The sequence below is a fragment of the Passer montanus genome, unplaced genomic scaffold, assembly GCF_014805655.1.
Source record: "Passer montanus isolate IOZ18808 unplaced genomic scaffold, ASM1480565v1 scaffold10, whole genome shotgun sequence".
NCBI classification, from domain to species: domain Eukaryota; kingdom Metazoa; phylum Chordata; class Aves; order Passeriformes; family Passeridae; genus Passer; species Passer montanus.
The window spans coordinates 30,424,068-30,448,341 of record NW_024356505.1 but is presented as its reverse complement, the minus strand read 5'-3'; the positions used below and the strand labels follow the sequence as shown (position 1 = coordinate 30,448,341).

At 38.6% G+C, this 24,274-nt stretch overlaps 1 protein-coding gene across 4 annotated transcripts in view; it reads left to right on the top strand.

Moving 5' to 3' along the window:
• NRP1 (neuropilin 1) overlaps positions 1-24,274 on the top strand; it is a 114,329-nt gene that overhangs the window by 39,438 nt on the left and 50,617 nt on the right. For all 4 annotated transcript variants that reach the window (XM_039706764.1, XM_039706757.1, XM_039706752.1 and 1 more), the window contains exons 3-6: positions 7,317-7,498; positions 11,933-12,160; positions 19,667-19,822; positions 22,534-22,700. In XM_039706764.1, coding sequence (XP_039562698.1) covers positions 7,317-7,498; positions 11,933-12,160; positions 19,667-19,822; positions 22,534-22,700 — 733 coding nt within the window. The remainder of the gene's footprint in view (positions 1-7,316; positions 7,499-11,932; positions 12,161-19,666; positions 19,823-22,533; positions 22,701-24,274) is intronic.

Here is a 24,274-nt window from a genome sequence, read left to right as displayed (position 1 = left end):
AAAGTTAGGTTTTTAAAAATGTAACTATTTTTCCAGTCTCTAAAACCCTTAGCTGTCTCAACATAGATAAAGTAACTATTAAACAACCAGTAAAAATTAGACTGCATTTCATTTTGTGAAGAACACTGGAAAGTTGGCAAGAGGTAAGATTTTGCAGTGAAATAGGGAAGTGAACAAGTTGTAAATGACTCTAATATCTTCCAGATGGCATATTTTACTTGGGAACTGAGTTTAGAGTAATTAGAGGCATGTGAAATTCCTATAAATACTAAACTTCACCAGTTTGACACTAGAAAGCTCCTTCCTCTCTGAAGTCTTTAAACTGCTAAGTGTTTCTTTTTCCCCCACTTAAAGTGGAAGTCAAGCATTTGTAAATTTGTCTTATGTGACAGACAGAATACTTTTCCATGAAAAGATAGCATTTCTTTATGCCAGAAAGTTATGAACTGAAGTTTCTCACTGAAGAGGTTTAAAATTGAATGTTTCTTCCCAAAAGAGGTTTTCATTTTTATATACTGGGATCATTATACTATAATTTATTACAGTATGTGGCGAGCAGTGAAATCAGTGGAATTTACTGTAACTTCAAGATCAAGTCTTTTCATTGGTGAAATGCTTTTTGCAAATAGATGTGCTGAAGACCTTAACAGATTAATTTTGCTTTTACTTCCCTTAGGACATTGTAATGCTAAAACGTCAAAACCCAGTCCATAACCTCTGGTTCTTCTTCATGTTCTGCATTACAATGTTACACACATTCCAAAAGTGAATCCTGGTGTTCTCATTTCTGTTGAAGAAATTTCCAGACTTTATTTGGTATTAATAGAATAGAACCAAGTAAATACAAGGTAAAATATTCTGTCACCACTTGCACCCTCTTTAGCCATATATCAGTGCAAACCGACTTAGATCCATTGGTATAAAGGGCCTAATCTCATTTGCAGCAGATAAAGATCTGGCTATTGTTCTCAGTGGAGCTGTACAGATAAAAGTGCAGATACAATCTTGCTTATTTGGTTCAGATCTTCAGTTCTGCCAGTCCCAGGTACTCAAAAAAACATGAGCCAAAATACAAGGAGCATGTGATAAGATGCAGGATACTCAGATTTTAAAATAGTAATGATTGTTTTTGTTACTTCTGGGTTTTGAAATGTTATTGGTTAAGATATAAGGCATTTCAGATTTCTTTGTTCAGCAAAGAATTAAAAGCTTAATCTTAAATGAAAGTGCAAATCCCAATACATTTAATTATTCTAGAAACCAGTGTAATAACAAGACTGCTGCTAACATTAGTTGGAGTTTAACTGTTGCAGTGGGTAACTGTAGATCTCCGTTGATGTCTTTGTTACATCTTTTCTCTTTTTCTGTACAGCATTGTCTTGCACTAAAATAGACCCTCAGTAGTTCATTCTTAATGGAGACCCACCGTCAGTTAATGGCATTAGTAAATTACTGAACAGTGGCCAAATCCCAATGGCCTTATTCCCAGAAATCTCTTAGGTTGACAGGACCTTTGTATGAATAACTCCAGTGAATTTTGGCCCTGGGTGAGCACCATAAAAACACCAGCTCACAAAAGACCAATGGAAACAAAGGCCCCCCAAACTGACAGTAAATTACGAATCATTAATTGATTGCAAATTGTGCATTTAAATATCCAGCACTTTAGAGAACTCTGGGATTTAGATTATATGTTGTCTCCCTCAGGGGGCTGCATCTGCACCATGAATCCAATACAGACAAATCTAATTTAAAAGCTTCTGCCATGGGCACTGACTCCCACCTTCCCTTCTCACGGAGTTTGCACTGCCTGGCTCATCCTAATTCAACTGTGTGCATGTCCATCCGTGGAGAAATGAGCTGTTGGGCATTTTAATAGACTTGAAGAAAAAAGGAAGGAAGGGGAAATGGAAAAAAGAGTCGTTTGTCAAAGACATGCCCACACCAACAGGTGACTTGTGAAGATGGAGAAGGGCCTCTCCATTGAGAAGACTGCAGTGTGTGACAGGAGCAAGCAGCCTGGTAGGAACACACCATGCAGGATCCCATGGCACTCAGCACACTCGGAAGGAGCTTCAAAAGGGAAAACACCCTGCAATTCCCATGTGACCCAGTGATCAGGGAGCACTTGTGCCCTGCTTAGACTTGTTGAGGGTGCAGTAGTCACCCAGAATCCTTGGAGGGCTGCATGCTACTTTCACCTCCATCGAGGTGTCTTGTGAGGCCCATGTGTGAGGAATTATATCCCCTTGGTGTAGACACCTGCACTGACAGTCCCAGTGTCAGTGGGGAAGGCTGGTGTGTCTTCACACGATGGGTCAGTCCCCCAGTGCCCACGAGATGGGTTTCCTTACAGAAGGCCCTGGACTCTGCTCAGGCTGTACAGAGGAGGCTCAGATGAAGAGAAATGCAACAGATGCTGAGGTTACAGGCAGAAAATCAGCCCTTTCAGGGCTATGCCTAATTTTTTATTTTTTATAGCATGTACTTCTTTTTCTTGTTGCTAATAAACTGGGATTAAGGTTGGTGTCCCTCGAGTGCCTGCAGCTTTTAAGCTTTTAGCTCTGGGATACAGATTGCCTTGTGCCACAAGCACTGCAGTAAATCCCACACCTCTAACCCTCAGTAACTAATGGGGCACAAAGCCACAGTGCAGAACAACTTGAAGCTCTTTATTTAGATTTCTTCTTGCGATGCCTTCTGTTCGACTAAAGTGGAGACTTGTGAGGAATAAAAAAAAAATCTTTATAAAATAAAGGCAAAATAAGAAAGAACTAAGAACTAACTAACATACTAAGAAGAAAATTTTCACTAAGAACTAACTAACATACTAAGAAGAAAATTTTCACAACCAAAGATAGTCTGACCAGGGCAGATAATTCATGTCAGGGAGAAATTTAGCATCTTGGTTGGATGTGGAAAAAGAGTGATAAAATAAAGAAACACTTCGGAAATTTTTCCATCCTAACAGGTGAATAGCCAAAGTATTCACATCAACCATATAGATCACAGTTGGCTGCAGAAAAATATGGTATATTTGGATGTAAATTATAGTTTTATATATTTCACTGACTGTTTCATAAGATTAAATGGCAAATATTTAGATTTCAGCTGAGTTCTGCCTGGTTTTGAAAAGGAATTTTTTAAGGAAAAAGGCAGGAGATCTCACTGCCCTGGTAATAGGCAAATGTGTAGCAGCAGAATGTAGCTTGGCAGAACGGCTGGCTTCAGGAGCAGGCAGGGTTTTCCAGCACTTGCACCTCACTTTGTGCAGTCCAGCACACAATGGTGCTTTTCAGGGATCTCCAGCATGTTCAGAACTGAATCCCTATATAAACACTGTTACTGCTTACTAGAAACTGGTACTAAACAATTCACCAAAATTTAATTCTGCAGCTCTTTATGTTTTTCACTGTCCAGGGCTCATTTTATAGGTATTGTTTGGCCTTTTCCTTAAAACTGTAACTTACACTTTACAAAAAAGAACAAGTTCTTTGCAATTCCTTAAAGACTTTGTAGAGGAATTCTAGATTCCCTTATCTTTGCACTCAGAATCTCTCCCACACATGGCTTTACTAAACCATAAAATTAGGGCTGACTAGTATGGCCTGTCCAGGCAGTAGCTGGGAGGAGCAGGAAGTGTGTGTGAGCTCTTGCACAGCTGCTCATCAGTCTCCCACCCAAAAGCTTTGCACAATACAGAGGGTGCAAACTGAAGTGGGATATCTGGAAAGACCGAGGCAAGCAAAAAGAAAATGCTTTTTGCATCGTGGCAAAGTGGCTCCATGAACATATTAACTGACTGTCCTCTCTTCTGGGCTGGCATCTCCTATTTTCACATCTGAACTCATGCTCTAGTCTTTCACCCGAAACTACACTCAATGGCTAGCACCATGTTTATATTTACATCTCGCTGCCATAAGCCCTAAAGGACTATAAAATTACAAGAAATATTTGCCACACCATTGACAGCAGTAACTGAGTGAAGAATTGCCAAATGGGAAATCCAAATTTGCAAACTCAGTATTCTGGGCTGGGTGCCAAGTCTGTCTGGGTGCTGTGGAGGTGACACATTCAGTCTTCTCACAGGGATGCCAACGTGCCAACTGTGTCCCTGGCACGGCATCTTCTGACAAACTTATGGAAAAGAACTGCTACCAAGTCCAGAGGGACATGCAAGCTGCTTTCTGAGCTTCCTTGGCAGCAACTCCATTTCCAAGTTGTGACTGTACTTTCTCCTATTTACAAGACCAGTTGTTTGTGATATGCTGTGGTCTCTGGTAGGATTTTGAAAAGTGCAAAAATGACAGCAGGATGTTGGTTTCCAAGTATAAACTAGTAAAATCCAGAGTAATTTTATTTCTCTAAGAAAAAAATAATATAGATACTCATTTACTGCAGGCCAGATATCATATGTTGCCACCAGTGTGGGAGAATCAAAATCCATGTGTTAGCTGCCAAATGTAAAACATGATCATTAGAATATGAGGGTTGTGGGGAAGATCTCTAAAGTTTCCTCTTTCCAAACTCTTCTTGCCCATTGTCTCACAGCTAAACTTCTTCTCTGTCTGTCAGTAATTTTTCAAAATGAAAGAAAAAAAAATTGAAAAATCCTCCAATCTTCCATGGGGCTGCATGACCTCTAACTTGCAAAAATCCATTAGAAGAAAGCCTTTTAGTAACCAAATTGTGTCATTTACAACTGCAGAGCAGCCAGGAAGAGCACCATAAATTACGATTCTGTCACTACAGCAGACAATGGAAAGTGTGGGCAGGCTATTGCTATAAAGGAGGAAAACTAGGAGAGTGATAGAATTTAATTTAAATGGGGAGTTTTGGCTAATTTACTTCATATAATAGCACAATTGGTATTTACAGGTTAGTTATTTTTTGGCTGTATATGGAAGATTTAGCAAGATTATATAACATTGTTTATTTTAAAGGTGTTCCAGAATAAAAACACCAAATCCAAGCCTTTTGAATTTTTAATCTCCTTTATATATGAAGGAAAAAAGAATGTAAAATTTGCTTAGCATATTTAGTTAATTTTTTTCATAGCATTTGAAAATTTGTCTACTGTTGAAGCATGAGCAAAGAATGATGTCTGGGAAAGTGGTGAAATAATGTCACTGTGGGGTAAATGGAGGAAAGACTGTCACTGAGCTGCTGTGGGTTTATGTGGTTGCTCTTTCTTTTTAACAAGCATTTGATTATTTGGAGAAAGGTTGTCTTGTTAAAAATTCTCAGCATACTTTTTTTTCCCTAAAATATAAAAACTAGTAGCATGTATCTCTGAGTAATTTATACAAGTTTTGCAGGGAACCTAGAGCTGGAACTTTAAAGGATATTTCTGAAAAGGGAAAATAAAAAACAAAACCCCACCAATTCTGAAGTCTCTTTACAACTCTTCTCCTGACTTTTAAATCCTGTTATACACATACCATAAAGATATTATAGAAAGAACAAGAGTCTTATTTTAAAAACTACAGACTACTTAAGTATCTGTAAAATTATCTCAGAAATGCATATTTCCACTTTGTATTTCCACCAGTCTGCACTGGGACAGGAAAGCTAGTGAGCTGAGCAATTGCTACTAGAAAAACCAAATACATAAGAAAAAATGCAGTTAACACAATATTTCACATATGTTAATGCTTACAGTTCCATCAGTGTCAGCTTTATTTTCTATTTGATATACACCAAAGCTGGCACACAATTTTAACTGATGAGGTAATGTCATTTTTAATTTAAGGAGCCTTAAGCTGTCCACTTTAACTAGTGATATCATCTTTGCAGCTGTCTCACAGGACTTCATGTAAACATAAGTAATGTGCCCTGGATGGTTTGGAGCAGAGTTGTTAAAAATGACATTGGTCATCATGAAGACATTTTTTTCCTTTGATCTCTTTAAAAATGCCAGACACACTTTATTGTCCTGTCATTTTTAGCTCTTCCTTGTATATTAATATGCTTGGAACATTTCAGTAAGCATAACAGTAGAATATAAAGGTCTAAACAAATTAATGGCAACATTTTAATGTCAGTCGTAGTAAGATAATGAAAAGTAAATGAGATTGTCTGGCTAACAGCAACTTGTTAAATGAAAGGGCAGCGTGGCTGAGACACAGACCACGACAGACCCACACAGAGGCAGGGAAAAGCCTTTTGCTGCTGTCTGAAAGAGTCACAGGACACAACCCGAGCTCCAAATGCCACCACCTTCTAGGAGAAGATAAAACTGGTTCTACAGATTTGGTCTGATCATCTTTTCTGTCTGGGGTCAAGTGAAATCATCTGCTAATAAAACTTAAGAGCATCCCTGTCTCTGCACCTGCCCTCCCTTCGATCTCAGTTGTATTCCCTGGGCTGGTTTAGCACCAGCCTGCTGGGCTTGCTCTCCTCAGCCCTTGAACACCAAATCTGTCAGACCAGACACCACACGCTGGCATCTCTGGTGACAGAGCTGAGGAGCCCTAAAGTGTTGCTCACAGGCAAACTTTTGCTACCAATCATTATTTGGTTATGACATGCTTTTCCTTATACAGTCTTAGGTTTGATGCAAATAATCACAGAGGTTTTTAGCCCAGTCTGTCTAGTAATCACATGCTGTACAAATATAAATGTGGGAACACCACTTCTTGATTCAAATACCTAAGCAAAGGTGATTTGTATTGAAACTTTTTTTTTCTGAGAAAAACCAACTGCTGACTGACTTGAGGATTTTGTGATATGCTCTAAACTAATTGTCCAGATAATAAGGAAAAGAACAGATTTTTCTACCACTGATCTGCAGCATCATGGAGTTTTGAACAAAATATAATGTTTAGGGATTTATTTATTATTCTGTGGACATATGTTTGGAGGACAGCATATGGAAATCAAAGTATTGTTCATAAAGAGCTACAGCCAAGAAGACATTTTTGAATTCATAACAGAACTTCACAGTTTGAAAAGAATGCTATGCATTATGTATTGATAACAACACTACACAGACAAAGGAGCACAATTTAATAATACAGAATTGAGCTCGTGAGATTTCCTTTTTTTTTTTTTGTTAATTGGTTACTTTAGCTGACATTGTCTGCAAGCATAATGGACACCATTCTTCCTAATAGTTCCATGTTGCCAGATGATGTCTACAGACATAATGTAGTCCATTTTAATTATTTCATTTTGCTTACATCTTTCAGCATAATGCATTTTCCAAGCAAGCTAGCATTTTTCTTGATTATCTATGTTGTGTTATGGTTTCTAAATTAATTAGGTCTCCTTCTTTCCTGGAAGTTAAAAGTTTCTTCCTTCCATTTGTCTACCAGGTATGATTATGTTGAAGTGATTGATGGAGATAATGCTGAAGGACGCTTATGGGGAAAGTACTGTGGAAAAATTGCTCCCCCTCCTTTAGTGTCTTCAGGACCATATCTTTTTATTAAATTTGTTTCTGACTATGAGACACATGGAGCAGGATTTTCCATCCGTTATGAAGTTTTCAAAAGAGGTAAGAAACCATTCATTTTTACATTGTTCATTGTGATTTTTACTTGCATCAGAAAGTTCACATTAATTCTTTGGAATGGAGAAAATGCGTGACAATGCTTGAAAGAGAAAATCTTATTACCCTAGTCATTCCAAGGTGGGGTGTGTGTTCAGTGGGTGTAAATCATCATGAATCCAGTGGGTCAGCTGTGTCTGAGGGTTGACCCCTTTGCATGAAATATGGTAGTTTTTGTCAGCTGTTCATTTCAACCATCTTAAAACCATTAGCTTTATTGCTTTCCTTTTTTTTAATAATAATTACTGTATGATTTACAATGTTACTGCCTCAACAGCACTGCAACCTTCTGAGTCCCTGGGTTATTTTGGTTAGTGTTTTGCTCTGTGCTCCCAAGAGATGGCTGCGGGCTCGGAAAGGACCCGAGAACACGTGGGCAGCAGATGATGTTGCTGCTGCTTTCACAAATCATGTTTGGGAGGTAAAGGAGAGAAGCAGCTCACACTGATCACAGGCATGAACTGCTGGATGCTCATGCCAGGAGTTTGTGCCAGTGGGCACAATTAACTTTATGGGACACAGAGAAATAGAGAGTGCAGGATTAACCAGACAGAGAGACACTCCCTCTTTTACAACACTCTTCCCAAGTCAATAGCTAGAAGGGCTGTAAGGTCACTCTTTTTGGCATACATCTTCCCTATAGCTGGATGGAGAGTAATAATTCATGTATTCCATTTCTGGAGAATACAGGACCAAAACTCATCATATATGAAAAGACAATAACATTCATTTTATAGGGGAAAAAATTGGCTGCAACATCAATGTTTAGCGTCATATTCACAAAAGCAGCTCAAAACTTCAAATTTCCACCACTCCCAGTCAGTGCCCCATTTTCAGAACCAGTCCAAGTCCCTTTAATGCACCTAAGCCAGAGCCAGACTTTCAGCTGTGTTCAGCACACACTCTTGGTGGCAGCTGCACTGTTAATGAGGAGAAGCACAGTAGTGAAGTCTCTTTTCTATTGCTATTGCTGCTCTGCACAGTGCTAATTGGGGCCACAGACCTCTTGTTCACCATCTTCCCTGTCTGTAAATCCACTCTTGACTCCCAGAAATTCCTTTGTTGACCTTCAGGGTCACATTTTTTGAAAGAATTCAGCATCCAAATGACACCAAGCTTTCTGAAAAAATATCTTTATTTATTTTGATATCCTTTGGAGCCTAAACTCTTGAAAATGTGTTCTGACGTTTCTCAGTGCTTATATATGCAGTACCATCTTTCATAAAGAACAAGGCTGAAACACAAGAAGAAGTGAAAGAATGATCTGTGAAACAATCTATTTTAGTAACTGAACTCTTTCAAAAAAAAAGGTTTTATTTATTTCCTGACAGTGCAGTGACAACTCAGAACTCTGACAGAAACATTGTGTTTATTTCCTTGTGTGGTCATTTACATGCCTCAAAGATGCACATTTACCATGTTAAGATGGCATTATGAATGCGATTTTACACACATGGACGTCAGGAAATGCAAAATTATGGCTCCCAGAGCAACTTTAACTCCAGTTCATTCCACATAAACTGTATATTAAGTCAGGACAGTTATCACCATGCAGTGTTAGAAAATGCCATGTGTACACAAAGGATAAAAATTATCATTGCTGTGGGAACACAGCCCTATTTAACGTCTGAAAAAATGCATATATGCTGTACCAGTTTTGCATTTTAATATCTGTGCCAAATAAAGCAGTTCACCCTTTTGCACAGGTGAAACTCAGCTGCTCACACCAGACAAGTATGTCTGGTTTATCACATTCATGACTTTGCTCTTCATTTTCCAGGTATGGGAAGAATGATCCCAAGCCCAAGGTCCTGTGGTGCTGAGCTGAAGGCTGAGCTTCACTCCAGCACACAGTCTATTTTTGCCCATTACTCTTTACTTCTCATTCAGCTGCACAGCCAGAGAGATACTGAAGAAGTTGTAAAACTAAAACAGGACTAAAACATGAAACACATTTTGCCCAACACTTAGCCCACATGAAATGTTCATCATTTTGGCTTGGGCAAACATTCTATTTTAGGGTGCACGAGTGACGTATTCACTAGGAAAGGATCTACACAGTTCACATTCAACATTCCTGACTTTAGTCAACTACATTTATAGTGTAAACTGAAAGAAAAGAAAGTGTCAACCAAGAAGGCAAATGATTTTCTGGCTCAGTAACACCCACAGATAGCAGATTAAATTATCCCCAATGTCATCTCTTTTTCTTTGCTCTCTCTGGAGTTCCTTCAGTTCATATCTCTTTCTTTGTTTCATACACATGTACATATGTAGTTTCTCCACCTCAGAAGTATCTACTTTTGGTATCTCCACTAGAACCTTTTCTGCCAGTTTTCCATGCACATTGTCCCATGGAGCTCCTCGTAGCCTCAGTATTGATGTAATTCCTGCAGCTGCTTCACAGTGTCAATAAAGGGTCAGAATCTTTGGAGGGCATTTTAGTGAGACAGCTCCCCTGAAAACAGTTTCTGTTTCTTGCACCAGATTGATTCAAACATGTTTAAAATAAAGCAAGCTGGCATTGAGATACTATGTGTGAGTGTAAGAGCCCAACGATTGCGCACTCAGAGCCAGGATCTGGCTGTATTTAATAAAGCAATAATGATCCTGGCTTACATTTTATATTGCATCTTTTATTGGATTCCAAGAGGAGTACAGAGCACTTTATACTATGAATGGCATAGCAAAGCTATTTTATCCTGGAACAGCAGCTACTGGTGGGAGTGAAGAGCAACAAGCAGAATACAACCCTCCCCTACATGACAAGGAGACAAGGGAATGACAGGGAGAGAAGAGGAATATTCAACTAATGTGTAAGGGGGTGATTTAATTATAGGCAAAATGTAATTTCCCAAATTGGAATGGGTCAGGTTACATGAGCATCGATATCCACATCTTCCAAAACATGCCATGAAGTGTTCTGAATATTGATGTGATAGTTCAAGAATTTCCTCTCAGTGTCTGTTGAAGGGCAAAAATACCTGAACTGAGTAAATTCATTCAGACCTCTCTCCTGCGTGCTGAATTTACCTGGGAGGTGGCCAGATCTGTGGGGGGTAATATGTTTGGCACATTCACAATGAAAACATTTTCTATAGTGAAATAAGAGTATTCATATATGCAACAAGCCAGACTGTTTTCCTTCAATGATCTGTGTTAGGCATTGGAAATCCTCTAAGGCTCCTAACTACAGTCTCTAAGGATGCTGAGCATCCTCATCCACACTGGGGCCTCACACACTTCATCCTCCTGCACAGACCTGCAGCCAAGCTGTGCTCTCCATGTCCTTCCTCTCCTCCATGTCTGAGGACCTTCATTTGAGACATCCTATCCAAACTCCCCAAGCCAGCTGATATCCACCAATGCCCCAAGTACTGTAAATCACTCTATTAAATTTGGAGTGTCAAAAGGCAGACCTTGTGGGAAGATGTGTGGGCAGTGCCAGCAGCTGACTTCTGAGCACACCTGCAAGTCTGGGATCCACAGAGAGGATTCCTGAGGGTCCTGAATAAAGAAGAAATGAGATCCATCAACAAGAAAGGGATTCCAGTTTGTCCCCTGTATTCACAAAGGCAAATCTAGTGACCTGGCCTTTTATACCCTCACATCTTTACTGCCAGTTTCCTGCTCCACCAAGAGCACTGTTTGGAGCATCCCATTATGCCATGGTGGGAACATCAGGAAAAGCTGTTGTGTCAACACTGACATTAGGTGACTTCTAGCAACAGTGCCTGTAATCACACAGTTTATCATGCCCACACTAACAGCAACATTTTACTGGTGCACCTGTGTCAACACCACTCAGAATGAGTCACTCACCCTCAGTACATGTACGAATTACCTTTCACATTTAGTTTGTCAAGGAGGCATAGGTCACATCTGGCAGAGTTACTGAGTCAGTGCTCCAGGAATCTGAAACCACTACTCCCTCTACTGAATTCACTCACCCGCTTTTGTAAAAAGTTCTATTTCACCAATAAAAGCCTGTCAGCTGTAAGATTTAAAGATTTGAGCTTGAAGGGGCTATAATTATTTCTCTAGGGCTCTGTCGAGATTTCTGCAGCTTACACTTTCATTGTTCCCACATGACTTTGTATTTGTCATAATTTTTTCTAGAGCTGGTACAAGTTTTCATATTGTTCCATACAAATTGAAAATTGAAGATCAGACAGTATATGTGGATTGGGCTTTAAATGACTGACTATCAATAATAGGAACAAGCTGGCTGAATGATTAATGCGGCGATTAAAATGAGGTGTTTCATTGAAAAGCCACCTTTGCTGCTGGAGAGACAATACAACCTAATTTGTTTTCCAGCTAACTGCTTTGCTTAGTAGCACAGTGTTAACCCAGTTGATTTTTCTCCTTCTCCTACAGGACCTGAATGTTCCAGAAACTTTACTTCATCAAGTGGAGTGATAAAGTCCCCTGGATTCCCTGAAAAATATCCCAATAGCCTTGAATGCACTTACATTATCTTTGCACCAAAGATGTCAGAGATTATACTGGAATTTGAAAGCTTTGAGCTAGAACCTGATTCAAATACTCCAGGGGGAGCATTCTGTCGCTATGACCGATTGGAAATCTGGGATGGATTCCCTGATGGTAAGAGAAAAATGGACTGTAATATGCATAACCATTACTATGTCGTGGCCTGCAGAAGGCATAGTCCCATTTTTTAAACTGTCATGCTAGAGAGATCCTTGCTTGATTTATGTGAAGTGAGTTGAATTAAAAAGAAATGGAGAAAATGCTCTGTAAATTCATTCAGTAAAACATATCATAGTGTGAATGATTTTTTTTTAATGAAATATGTTCAGTTTTAACAGTTGGCTTAGCAGAAACCTCTGTGTTCAGTGGAAACATGTGATGAACCTTCTACACCAAAATAAATTAAATGTGAAGTCTTATAATGAGTCCTCAAATTTTCACAGCTAACCCAAGAGTATAGTCCAGACATTTCCAACAAATTGCAGAAACTGGACTTTAGGTACTGACCCTCTGACTTGCAAAGGAATTGTGTTACAGACCAGCTACCACAGCAGAGAATTTCTCTGTCAGAGAAAATGTGGTGTCCATGCAGTTGAAATCCTAGTGACTAAACAATTACCCAGGTCAGTAAACAGTCACTGAGTTATTCATTCAGGTGACTTCAGTGACTGGGCACTGCAGGATTCCTCCATTATAGTGATCTCTCTTCCAACAGTTTAAGCAAATCCAAAGGTTTTATCTTAATTTGTTAATTTATAATCTCTGATTAGATGGCCTCATGTGTCAGGGTGGGTGTGTTGGGTACCCTTCTGGAACATCTCTGCCATCTCAGTAATTTTCCACTTAGTTGTTGACCACACTTGACCTTGTGCACATTCACTAAGTGCATAGCTAGATATTAGCTCACCCTATAGAGCCAGAGAGCCCTCATTTCACCTTCTGCCAACCCCATATCCCTGTTTTACATTGAGTCTGACAAACAAAATAGCTACATGATTTCTCTATGTTTTTCATGTACAATCTTGGGTCTGCAAGATTCAAATCTCCGCCAGGCAGGGCAGCCCTCTATCAGTTCTCCAAGGGCACAGAGCTAAAGGCTGCAGCTCCAGCCTAAAAGGGATTGCTCAAGCTGAATGCCCAACCTTTAGGGTGCCCAAATGCCTATATGAGCTGTGTGGAAACAGCTGATTATTAGTGATGCCTTTTTCACTGTTTCTATGTTTGGCATAAGCTGATAAAGAGAAGCATCTTGAAGCTGTCCTTTTTCTTCTTAGATTTGTAGCAAAATTCAGTGACTGAAGATTTATGTTGTTTGTATTGGGCACTAATTACAACTATTTCAGTTTTCCACTAGTGTGATAATTCATATTAATAGATTTTTTTTGTTTGTTTTATGAGCAGCAGTGGCAGTTTCTACAAACTGCTAATCCTACATTAATATTTGATTTAAATGAAAATATATAACTTAAGGAATATATTTTAATAATGCATTAAAACTTGACTGTTTTCCTAAATAAATCCCTGAGATAATTTTTCTTAAATCTTCCATTGGTGCTGCAGGAAATATATGTCTTTTAACATATATTTGCACCTTTTTGTTCATATTTTATGCTTAATGGGTTTATCATGGCTCTTTTCAACCCATTTCAATAAAGAGTGAAGAAAGACCCATAACAGTAGCTAAAAGACTATTTAGTATTTAATGCCTCAATTAGAAAAACAATATTTTAATAGTATAATAATGATGTCTGGAACATTTAATAATAGGTTTATTTGTATATAGGCCAAATCTGTCCTGTAGAGCTTGCATTTAAACTGATATTTGAAAAGATGATCCAGTAAATCAATTTATGTGTAATATAACCAAAAATAAATGCATTATTGTCAGTGTAGAGGGTTTCAAAGCCGTAATTTCCTGGTTCAAGAAAGTGGCTGAGCCACACTGAAGACCAATTATCAACAGGCATTATCAGCCTTCTGCAAACTGTCTCACAAACTCTCTGCACTCAAAATCATCCTGACATCCACTAAGGGTACTTGCATGTTTACTTGTAAATATTCAACAGAATTTGTAGGCTGGAAAAAATGTTTTCTTTGATATAAACTGTTGGAGGTTGCAGCAGTTGTAGGAAAAATGTTTGCTGCATCATTTCACTGTAGGATGATCCTCAGCCAGCAGTCAGTGTCTCTTGTTTAACTTAACACTACAAAGAAAGAGGGAATGTGATTGCTTTCCTATAAATGCATCACAGAATGAATCCCTGGGAGGGACAACTATTTCAACTGAAGAGCAAAGCTGGCAGAGGAAACCGCTGGTACAACCTGGCCATGAACTGAAGATAGAGAATGTCAGGATACTGGAGAATATATATAGAGAGAGTATCTGGGGGAAAAAATCTAATTTACATCCACATGGAAATAGTAAAATTCGACACAGTGGTAAATTAGACAGTATGGTTCCCTTTGATGGAGGGAGACTCACCCAGGGTGAGTCTTTGAGCCATTTCTCCATTTCCCTTTAGTCTGTGCAAAAGTATTCTGCATTATTAACTGATATTAACTAACATGGTTGTGTGCACTTCTAATTTGCTGGTGTACCCCTTGCACAGTTTTAGCACACATCAATTTGTACTTTCCCAAGAAATTCCTAAGCATGATTTGGAGGATAGTGAAATCCAGGGAATATTCTCAACAGGCAAGTTGGACATGGTCAGCCAGTTCCAGAGGGAAGAACCTCACAGGGGCAAGTTGTGTCACTCTCTTAGTCTGGTCCCAGGAGCATTCCCTGGTGACTGGCTGCAGGTCCAAAGGGCGTCCCTTGGCCCACTCTGTTCAGTGATATGTCCATAGAAAAGGAAGTTATTTTTATTTGTTGTAATGCATTGCTGCTCACATGCCCGGTTGTGTTAAAGCTGCTATTGCATTGATATAAATGTGACAGAAAGGGGTTTTTTTTAATATGTGGAGAAAAATGTTTATCCCTCAGTTCACATCCCCTGCTCCACAGCATCACAGCTGTGGTTTCCTGGGATGATGGCAGTATTGTAATAGGAGAGAGAGAACAGGTTTTTGGAAAATAGTTGTGGTCTCAACTAGAGCAGAATTCAGTGGACAGCCCCCTGAACATGCATCTCTGGAAAATAGGCATGAGCATTTGAGCCAGGCACAGCTAGTCCCTAGCAAGGAACAGCTTCCCACTCTGGCCTGTCTCAACATCTACTTTAGGACACAGTTAAAGGACCTCTGGAGTGTCTTGTCTCTTTGACTGTAGTGAAAGCTATGAATCCCTAAGTCAGATATAAACTTCAGATGCCTAAGTTAGAGCAGATGAAACCCAACATAAGTGGAAAATATTTTCACTATATAATTTAATAAGCTACAGTCCCTAGAGAACAGCAGGAAATAAATTTGCTGTTTTATACAGTTGTGATTATTTTTTCCTCCCTTCCCCCCCCCAAAAAAAAAGCAAAAAATAAAGAGATGTTCTTTTAAACAAATTTTCACAATGATGTTTAAAAGGATATGTCAAAGTCAGTAAGCTTCCATTTACATTTTACTTCTACATAATTTCCATTTCACTGATGGAAAACAATTTTCTGTTAGAGAATTTGACAGCAAGTGTAACAGTCATTCAAAAAGACGTTAATCCTGAAATGCTTTGTCACAATCATGGAGTCCTCAGCCTACCTGGCTGTCCTTTCAGTGGATTGAAGCTGGCAAGTGCTGAGTATTTGCTACTTGATTCTACAAAATACGTGCTTATCTTTGAAGCATGTGAACAGTTAGATTGACTTCAAAAGGAATTCACCAAGGACACTTACAGGACTGAAGTTAAACAGTGGTGTAAGTGTTTTGCTGTTTCAAGAGGGGAATGGTAGGCATTCAGGAAAGTCTCAAACCTGGCATTTTGTTTTGTGAAAAAACCCTGTTGAGGAATATCTGAGAACTATAGGTGCTTGTTGTAAATATTGTATAGAAAAGGGACCATGGTTTGAAAGAGATAACAGGTGGATTTGGAGCAGGAGAGTGAGTAGATCTCAGAAGAGAAAGATATGATTTTGCATGAATAAACTAGATACCAAAAATATCTTTGCCCAAGGCACAGATATATCTCAGCCAGCATCTGCTGAGAACACTCCATTGATGACTTTGAAGAAAAATAGCCCACTCAAGACGAGGACTAGCTTTAGTGATGAATTGCACATATTCATCATGCAGCTCTCTTTGAAGCTCTATAGGCTGTCTACTAGAGCTCAAACGTAATTTAAAGAAGTTTACATATGGTTTGAGAACCACAGCCTAAGCATTGCTGCTTCAGTCAATACCACAAGAGCTTCCACTGAATTACAGAGCAAAGCAGAATGCTTTACTGCAGTCATTAACATCAGTGCAAATGAAGGTTGCTATTAATCTCAGTGTGTTTCTCCTGTTGTGGTTGCTTTCTACACTCTTGTGAGAAGCCATTAAGATCTAAGAGCATACACAAGCTCAGTGTAGTTGACTACTGGAATGTGAAGATGGAATTAATTTTTTGGTTGTTTCTTCTTCAGCGTCCTAAATTGGGTGCAAATATGTTTTCAATAAAAATCATAATGATGTGAAAATATTGTCCACAACATACGTGCAAACTTATAAAAAACAGCTTTAAAGTTAAATATATGGCTAGTTAACATAAGATTTGTACTAATATTTTAGAAGTCTGATATACATTTTTTCCTTGCTTTTGGGGTGGTTTTTTTTGGGGTGGTTCTTAACCTAATAAAGTTAATATTTCAGCTAGTGTATTTCAGTATTATTCAGAATTTTCTCATATCAATATTATTTGTGCAGAAGGGGAAACAATAGTAAAGAAGAGAGTAATCAGTAAAGATAAGGTTTCTTTTTAGTCTTGAACCAGCAGCCACTTACTATATATTCTGCACTCTCATCTGTAAACCTTCCAAAATACTTATTAAGACTAATCAAGGGTTTATTCAAGCTGTAGAATTAGATTCTGCATTTTGGGAAACACATGCAAAATAGACTTCTTAGTTTTCTCTCCATCTTTTAACCAGAAAGTTACTCAGTTTTCCACTGTATAATACTGTGTCAGTGAGAAGAGGAGCCAAGGTGTCAGAAATTGCTACAGCAGCCAGATGAGGTAGCTGGCTCACTGAAATGCCTTTGTTCTGCAGGTAGTGTAGAAGCATCCTTGAGTGAGGACATAATCCAAGTGACTCACATTTGGAGTAGCCCTTCCTTGGGGATGCTGTCGTAGCAACATGATGGCCCAAAGTTAGAGGTTGGCCTAGTGACTTTTCAGCACCTTCTGCCCCAAAATTCCCATTTAGAACTCTACACAGTCTAATATGAAATCCCATGTCATTTCCTAAGGAATTGTCAGGAAGATGGTAAAAAATAACCAGTGGCATAGTCTACCTAAACAGACAGCAGTCTCACCCCATGAACGACTCCTCAGATGGGTTTCCTGCACAGCATTTATTTGATGTGGTGACACACTAAATATTTGATAATTTATTGTCATTCAAAAGTTTTCAAGACTTGAACGGAAAAAAGAGTAGAAGGGAGGAACTTTGTGTTAGCTATTTATGGAAGAAGGAGCATTTCTATTTCATCCAGTTGTGCTCAGATCAATATCATATTAGCTCAGCAGGCTAAGGTTTACACGTTGCACAAAAAAATTCAATACCTCTTTGTGTCATATTCTGCACATTTTTGGCACTTGGATCCACATAGCTGGCAAAGGGAATAGTACTGTGATGGCAGGGCCAATCTGTTGAAGACTCAAATGCATAATCACTAAATATGTCTTAAAAATTATAAACCAGTGAGTCATGGGGAATCTTAAAGCCTGTCTGCTTTAAACAAAGTTCTCTTCTGTTTGTCCTTTCAAAGAGGCTTCCCTACAGGAAATGGGAGGAGGGAGGCTCAGAGTGCCATAACATGGTAGCCTTATCCTCCTTATATTCTTGCAGTTCAGAGCACCATCAGCAGCTATAATCTTGAAAGCCATTCTGAGAAAGAGCAGGATCAGAGTTGTTTGCAGATAGAAAATGCAAAATAAAGCAAAAACAAACAGAAAACCAAAAACCTGCAGCACCTGGAATGTGGGGCATTATTTTGTGTTTTTAAAAAGCTGCTAATGGTAACAATCTAAACAAATTTCTCTCTCTGAAAAATAAAACCATGAAGCTTTAGTGATGTTTATGATGAGGAAGAACTCAATTCATGTCCTCTATAGGATGTTTCATTCTATCAATGCTGCATTGAACAACCTTAGTGGAAAAAGTCTGAATTGGCAGGTATTTCAAATGCCATGGGATTGTCAAGGCAACTGAAGAGTAACTGTGGCCAGAATATGGATAGAAAAGCACATGCTGGCAGCAAGAACTATAACATCTGAGCTCCCTCTTTCTGGCAACTCTAGGGCCTTACAGAAATGTGTAGCTTACATAAGGAAGTATTAAGTTATTCCAAGCTGGAACTGTTTTTCTTGTTGAAAATGCCAACAAAGGACTAGAAAATTATGTTAGTTGTAGATTTTCTTTGAACTGTGAATAATTAGGATATCTAAACATTTTATATTTTAAACTGAAAGTGTAATGGACTTCCTAGAGAAATGACAAGGTGTTAATTTAAGCCTGGAAAGCCAGTGGTGTAAGCATTAGAATGACACCTCATGATTATTTTCATGATTGACTCCATGGGTGGGTTTTAGCATTATCTTCTCTTTTTGTTTGTAAGCACAGATGTACCACCATTCCACAGCCTAAGGACCTATCTGTAGGGAATGCTCAAGTGCTAGAAGGCCACATATGTTGGTTGTGAATTGAGTAGCTTAATTAAGGAAAAAGATTATCTCACTGCACAGGAAATGTTGAAAAATACCAAAATCTGGTTTATACGGTATTAACATGAAGAGAGACCATGTAACTCTGTATGTGTGTGTATTCTGTGACATGGAGATATACTTAAGAAATTCTTGCTCTTTTGAAAGGATTAAGATTTCACTCTCAAATTATTTTACAATATTCTTTAATATTGACCATGTAGGCAAAAGAGCTATGGGGGTCTGAAAGATAAATAAAGGGGGAAGAAGGAGGAATATAGCCACTGGTCATAGCCTCAATATGTGTCAAAAATGTTTTTCAAAGATCAATGTTTGAGATGAAATTAACTGATCATCTGCAATATAGAGCATAAAACCTGGAAGGCACTGTTTGAACCCCCCACAGCATCTTGTGTACTAGGTTGGCAAATCAGGCCATTCAGTTGCTCTTGTCATAAATTGGTGCTTCAATCACACTTTGGAAAATACTTGTGGTGCTTTGTATGAGTAATTTTGTGCATCACTGCCCTCTCTGCACAGTTTGAAGGACACTTTTCTAAATCCTGGTTCTGTACCTTTTCAGAGGTTCATGGAGCATTTTAGAAGCACGATTGCTAGGGTAGGATAAACAATTTATTGTTCATGGCTAAATCATTGATGGCATTGTTATTTCGAGCTGTTACAGAGGTTGACTGTTTCCTGCTGAGGGACTGTCTTTGGGAGGATATTGTGGTGGCACCTATTGTTACAGCAGCACTGGCAGTTTACTATTGTATCCTGTTTCTTTGCAGTTGGCCCACACATCGGGCGTTATTGTGGGCAAAACAACCCAGGACGTGTCCGGTCTTCAACAGGGATTCTTTCAATGGTATTTTACACCGACAGTGCAATAGCAAAGGAGGGCTTCTCAGCAAACTACAGTGTGTCACAGAGCAGTGTCTCAGAAGGTCAGTATTTATCTATCCCGCAGAGCTCCTTGGAAAATACTCTCTGTTATGTCTTCTTGCACACCAGGTGTTGTCTGAAGCTTTAAAGAAACCTTAAATAATAAGAGGGTAGAGAAGGATTGGTTCTGTTTTCCTTTTTTCCCTTTTTTTTTTTTTAAAGAACAGCTGCCCTTTGAAAAGAAGTGCAAGAAGCAGAATTCTCCTTACAGTTTTATTCCACTGTATTGCCAGGAAGTTGGGATAATTATTGGGAAAAACTGTGCTGACCAAGGAAACGCAGGAATGCAGAGCAATTGAACACTTGCATTAAAACAATGAAACATGAACAATGAATGCACTATCCAAAGCCTTCTTTTATTACATGGAATAAGCTTTGATGATCGATTTCTTGAATAAAAAGAACCCATTTAATATATGTGCTCTTGTTAAACTATTTCATAAGCTAGCTCAGCTTTGTTCTCTGTCTCGTATTTTTTTCTCAGTTGACTCCTTTTCATGCTTACCCTTTGGACAGAGAATGAAATGAAGTGAAGGAAACAGGAAAATAACACACTGTGTTACACCATGTCCTTGCAGATTTCATTGCCTTCCTCACTGATAAAACACACACTTTATATCAAACTCCCTCTCCTTTCTATGTCTTTACTGAATTTTGAGCAGATTCATACAGATTTTATGTACTTGTTTAATCAAAAAAAAGACAAAAGAAAAATAAGTAAACTGAAAATTTAGCTGTAACTCCCCATCTCTCCTCCACTCCATGCCTTTCTAACAGCTTTCTTACACACATGTAGGCAGGAAGAGGGAATGGGGGACTCACAGCCTCTGTGGATGGGAAGCATTGTACCTTCAGCTAGTTTGGTTTCTCCTTGTGTAAGTGCTGCTCCCATCCCTTCACAACTAGCACAAACAACTTGTGTCCCCCATGTCCCCCTCCTCCCCAGGCTGCAGATGCACCATCACACTGGAGTCAGAATTAATAATATCTGCAATGCTAAGATGCCTTCAGCTCTTAAACACAGGACAGCAGAACAGAGGTTGATGTGTATGAAAACCCTTTTGGATGACAAAAGGAAGCATTTTATATGCTGCAGACTTAGACAGAGAAGCGAATTCGCTCGTTTAATTTCAGCCACCCTTACTCTTTATGCTGTCTGATCACCTCTAGAGGAGAGCCCAATCTACTTATCTCAGACATGTGAGGTGTCCTCAGGAGTTACTTGTCCCTCTCAGTAGACTAGAGGGAAAGCCAATGTGTCTAGATCAAAGTAGACACTTTTTAGGTATTTTGGTATTACTTCCACCTCTCATGTTTTGCATTCTCTGTAGTGGCTTATGGCTTTCCTTTAGGTTTCAAGCAAAAGTTCCTTTCCTTTGAGTCTTACCCTACTGTAGTTCAGGTTTAGTACTTCACCATGTACCTAATACACTGAAGCAGCACAGAACTGGGGGAGAGCGTCCTATTCCACAGGAAATGCTCTTGGTATGATTGAGTTATGGGAAGCCCCAGCTACAGTTCCTGTAAAATACCCTGGTAACATTGCTCACTGTAAATTTTTGGATCCCTGATAAAAGATTTAAGACTTTTTTTTCACAATACTTTAAGTTTCATTGAAAGCCCAAAATTTTGTGTCTTTAAAGCTCATTTTTCCAACTCATGGTAGTTGAAACTTTCAGCTCAGCACCCACCCTTATTAGACAAACATCAGCTCCAGAGAAGGTGCAATAAAACAATAAAAGGAGCAACATATATCCAACCCCAACATATATCCAACTCCATATCACAGAGTTATTTAGCTTAAATTCTAATAAAGGAATTAATTCTATTTTATAGTGAGAAGTCCTTGAACAGAAGCACAGGCCCATGGGGTTTTTTCTCTTGCCCTTGTACTGGGGTGCCCTTGTACAGACATGAAGGCCCAGGAGCACCTGGGTGTGAGGATCTGCCTGAAGCTCGTGGCTTCCCCTGCCTTAATAGGGGTTGGAGCCTTTATTTTAAAGACTGAGAGAATTGAGTCACTCTGCCCTATCAACCTTTGAACTCACTGTAGTGATTAGGAAGTCAATTGATTCTAAATTAGCTAGGTAATTTTTGTGTAAACAAAAAGAGATTGAATGGAGATGATCAACTCATTTACAATAGACCACATTACAGAAGAGCTGGTAATTTCCTTAGGTCAATAATTTTGTGGCCTGAATTCAAATTTTGTTCACCTATTTAATTCCAGTGTCCAGAATCCAAAGAGAATGATTAAAATTTTAATAATATTTTTTAACCATTTTATATTTTTTATACTGAAGTAAATAGTTTTAAAATCAAATTATTTGATAAGGTCATCTAATTTGTCTTTTCTGGGATTTTGCACAATTTTGAGGTGAACATGCATTGTTCTATATTACGAATCCACAGGAGTGTCTGTGCTAGCCTAGGATAGACACTTCTATTGTCCTATACTGAAATGGCCAAAATACTGGGCTAAAATATTTGTATGGCATTATTATTGCAGGAATTGCCATGGCAACTCAAATGGCAGTATTAAGAATGACACCATAAGCCCAACACTGCCTCACTTAAAGTTGCTAAAGTATTCAAAGTCACATAAAAATAAATTCTTTAGATATTCATATTCAAAGCAGGTAAATGTTCTTATTATTCAAAGTCTAAATAAAAAAGCTGACCATAATAATGATGGTAATTTATTTTTCTTCAGATTTCCAGTGCATGGAACCACTGGGCATGGAGTCAGGAGAAATTCACTCTGATCAAATCACTGTCTCCTCCCAGTACAGCGCGATCTGGTCTTCAGAAAGGTCCCGGCTAAATTACCCTGAGAATGGATGGACCCCAGGGGAAGATTCTGTCAGAGAATGGATACAGGTAAAAAGATAACATTTTAAAGATGTTATTAATAATACTCCGTGGAGTTTATTGGATGTGAAGAATGCAAAAGAAAGAAAAAAAATAACACAGTGAAGTACTTCTACATAATTTAAGAATCGTTGCAAGTGAATTGCTCATATTCCCCATTAGACAGACAAAAAAAGACTTACTCCCAAAGGCATAGAAAAAGAAAAGGTCAGGAAGATTAATTCTTCTACTTCCCACATCCATTGTTTTTGCAGTCTTCTGGGCACAAATAACAGAGATTTTGGTTTAGTGGAAAAGTCAATATTAGTTTAACATGCACTTAAAGTGGAATGTCCCAGTAAACTGAGCATGTGCTACATCTCTAGCTGATTACAGTTAAGCATTAATACAATGTGGTGTTTTCATGCACTCAGATTTCACCTCAGAAGACCTATGTCCCTTCTAGAATGTTTTAGTCACAGAATGAGCTCAATGGTCTCTGTCTGGTGGCTATTCTTCCACGTCCTTAAACACAACATTCATTACCAAGATGGGCTGCCTTGGCTTTGCTCTGTTAGAACGGGAGAAATCCTGCAAACATTTGTTACCATGAAGAAGCTCCTTGAGTTCAGTCAGTCTCTTTGGACTTGTTGTTTTTTATATATTATCAGGTCCATAGCTGAATGGTACATAACCCCTGAACAGGTTCAGATTATTCATGTCAATTACCGTGTACAAAAAAACTATACTAGCAGACAGGTATTAATATCATTATATGAAATAACTGATTATCCTCAATTTTAAATTGACTTACACTACTTACCTGAAACTTAGGATATATTTCTGTTGGCAAAAGCTAAGAGAAATGCTTAAGCATATTATATCTAAATTACTAATATTGAAAACTTGTTCATACCTTTGAAACATTCCTCCTACTTCTGTTATTTTCTATAGGAAATTACTAACTGACATATGAAAACAATGCCTTATTAGCCTTTCATACAAGTGTTCACACTGATGTTTCCTGTGAGGTTTGATGTCTGCAAGAAAGCTTAAAAACATGTTGAGCAGTAGTTAGTAAAGGGAAGAAAGAGGGGGAAATCTTTCATTTCTGATTCCTGGCACACAACGGGACTCTCAGGTGTCCTGCTTGGGGGCCCCTATGCATCCTGAGCTCTTGGCAGTCGAGTACAATGGACCTAATCAGACTTCAGAGAGGCAAAAAAAAAAAAAATTGTTCATCCTTTTTCATTATTTAGGAATAAACACTAAAATCTCCTCAACCTTATCTAAGTGCAAGGCTTGTTATTAATCGTTGCCACTTGCAATCCATGGAATGCACATGGAAAAAGGGTGGAATGAATCAGAATCAAATTCCATGTGTTTCATCTGGTCACAGAGCCACCACTTTTCCTTTGTTTCCTTCTTTTCTGCTGTCACTTGCACATTTATGATAAGATAATCAAAACAAGAGAGTTAGTCAAATATCATTCATGTGTTCTGTGTGTTTATTAACTTTATTAAGTTATGATAACTATGTACGTATATATTACCTATATATATAACTTAATCCTTTCACTTAGAACTAGATCTTTCTGTGAAAG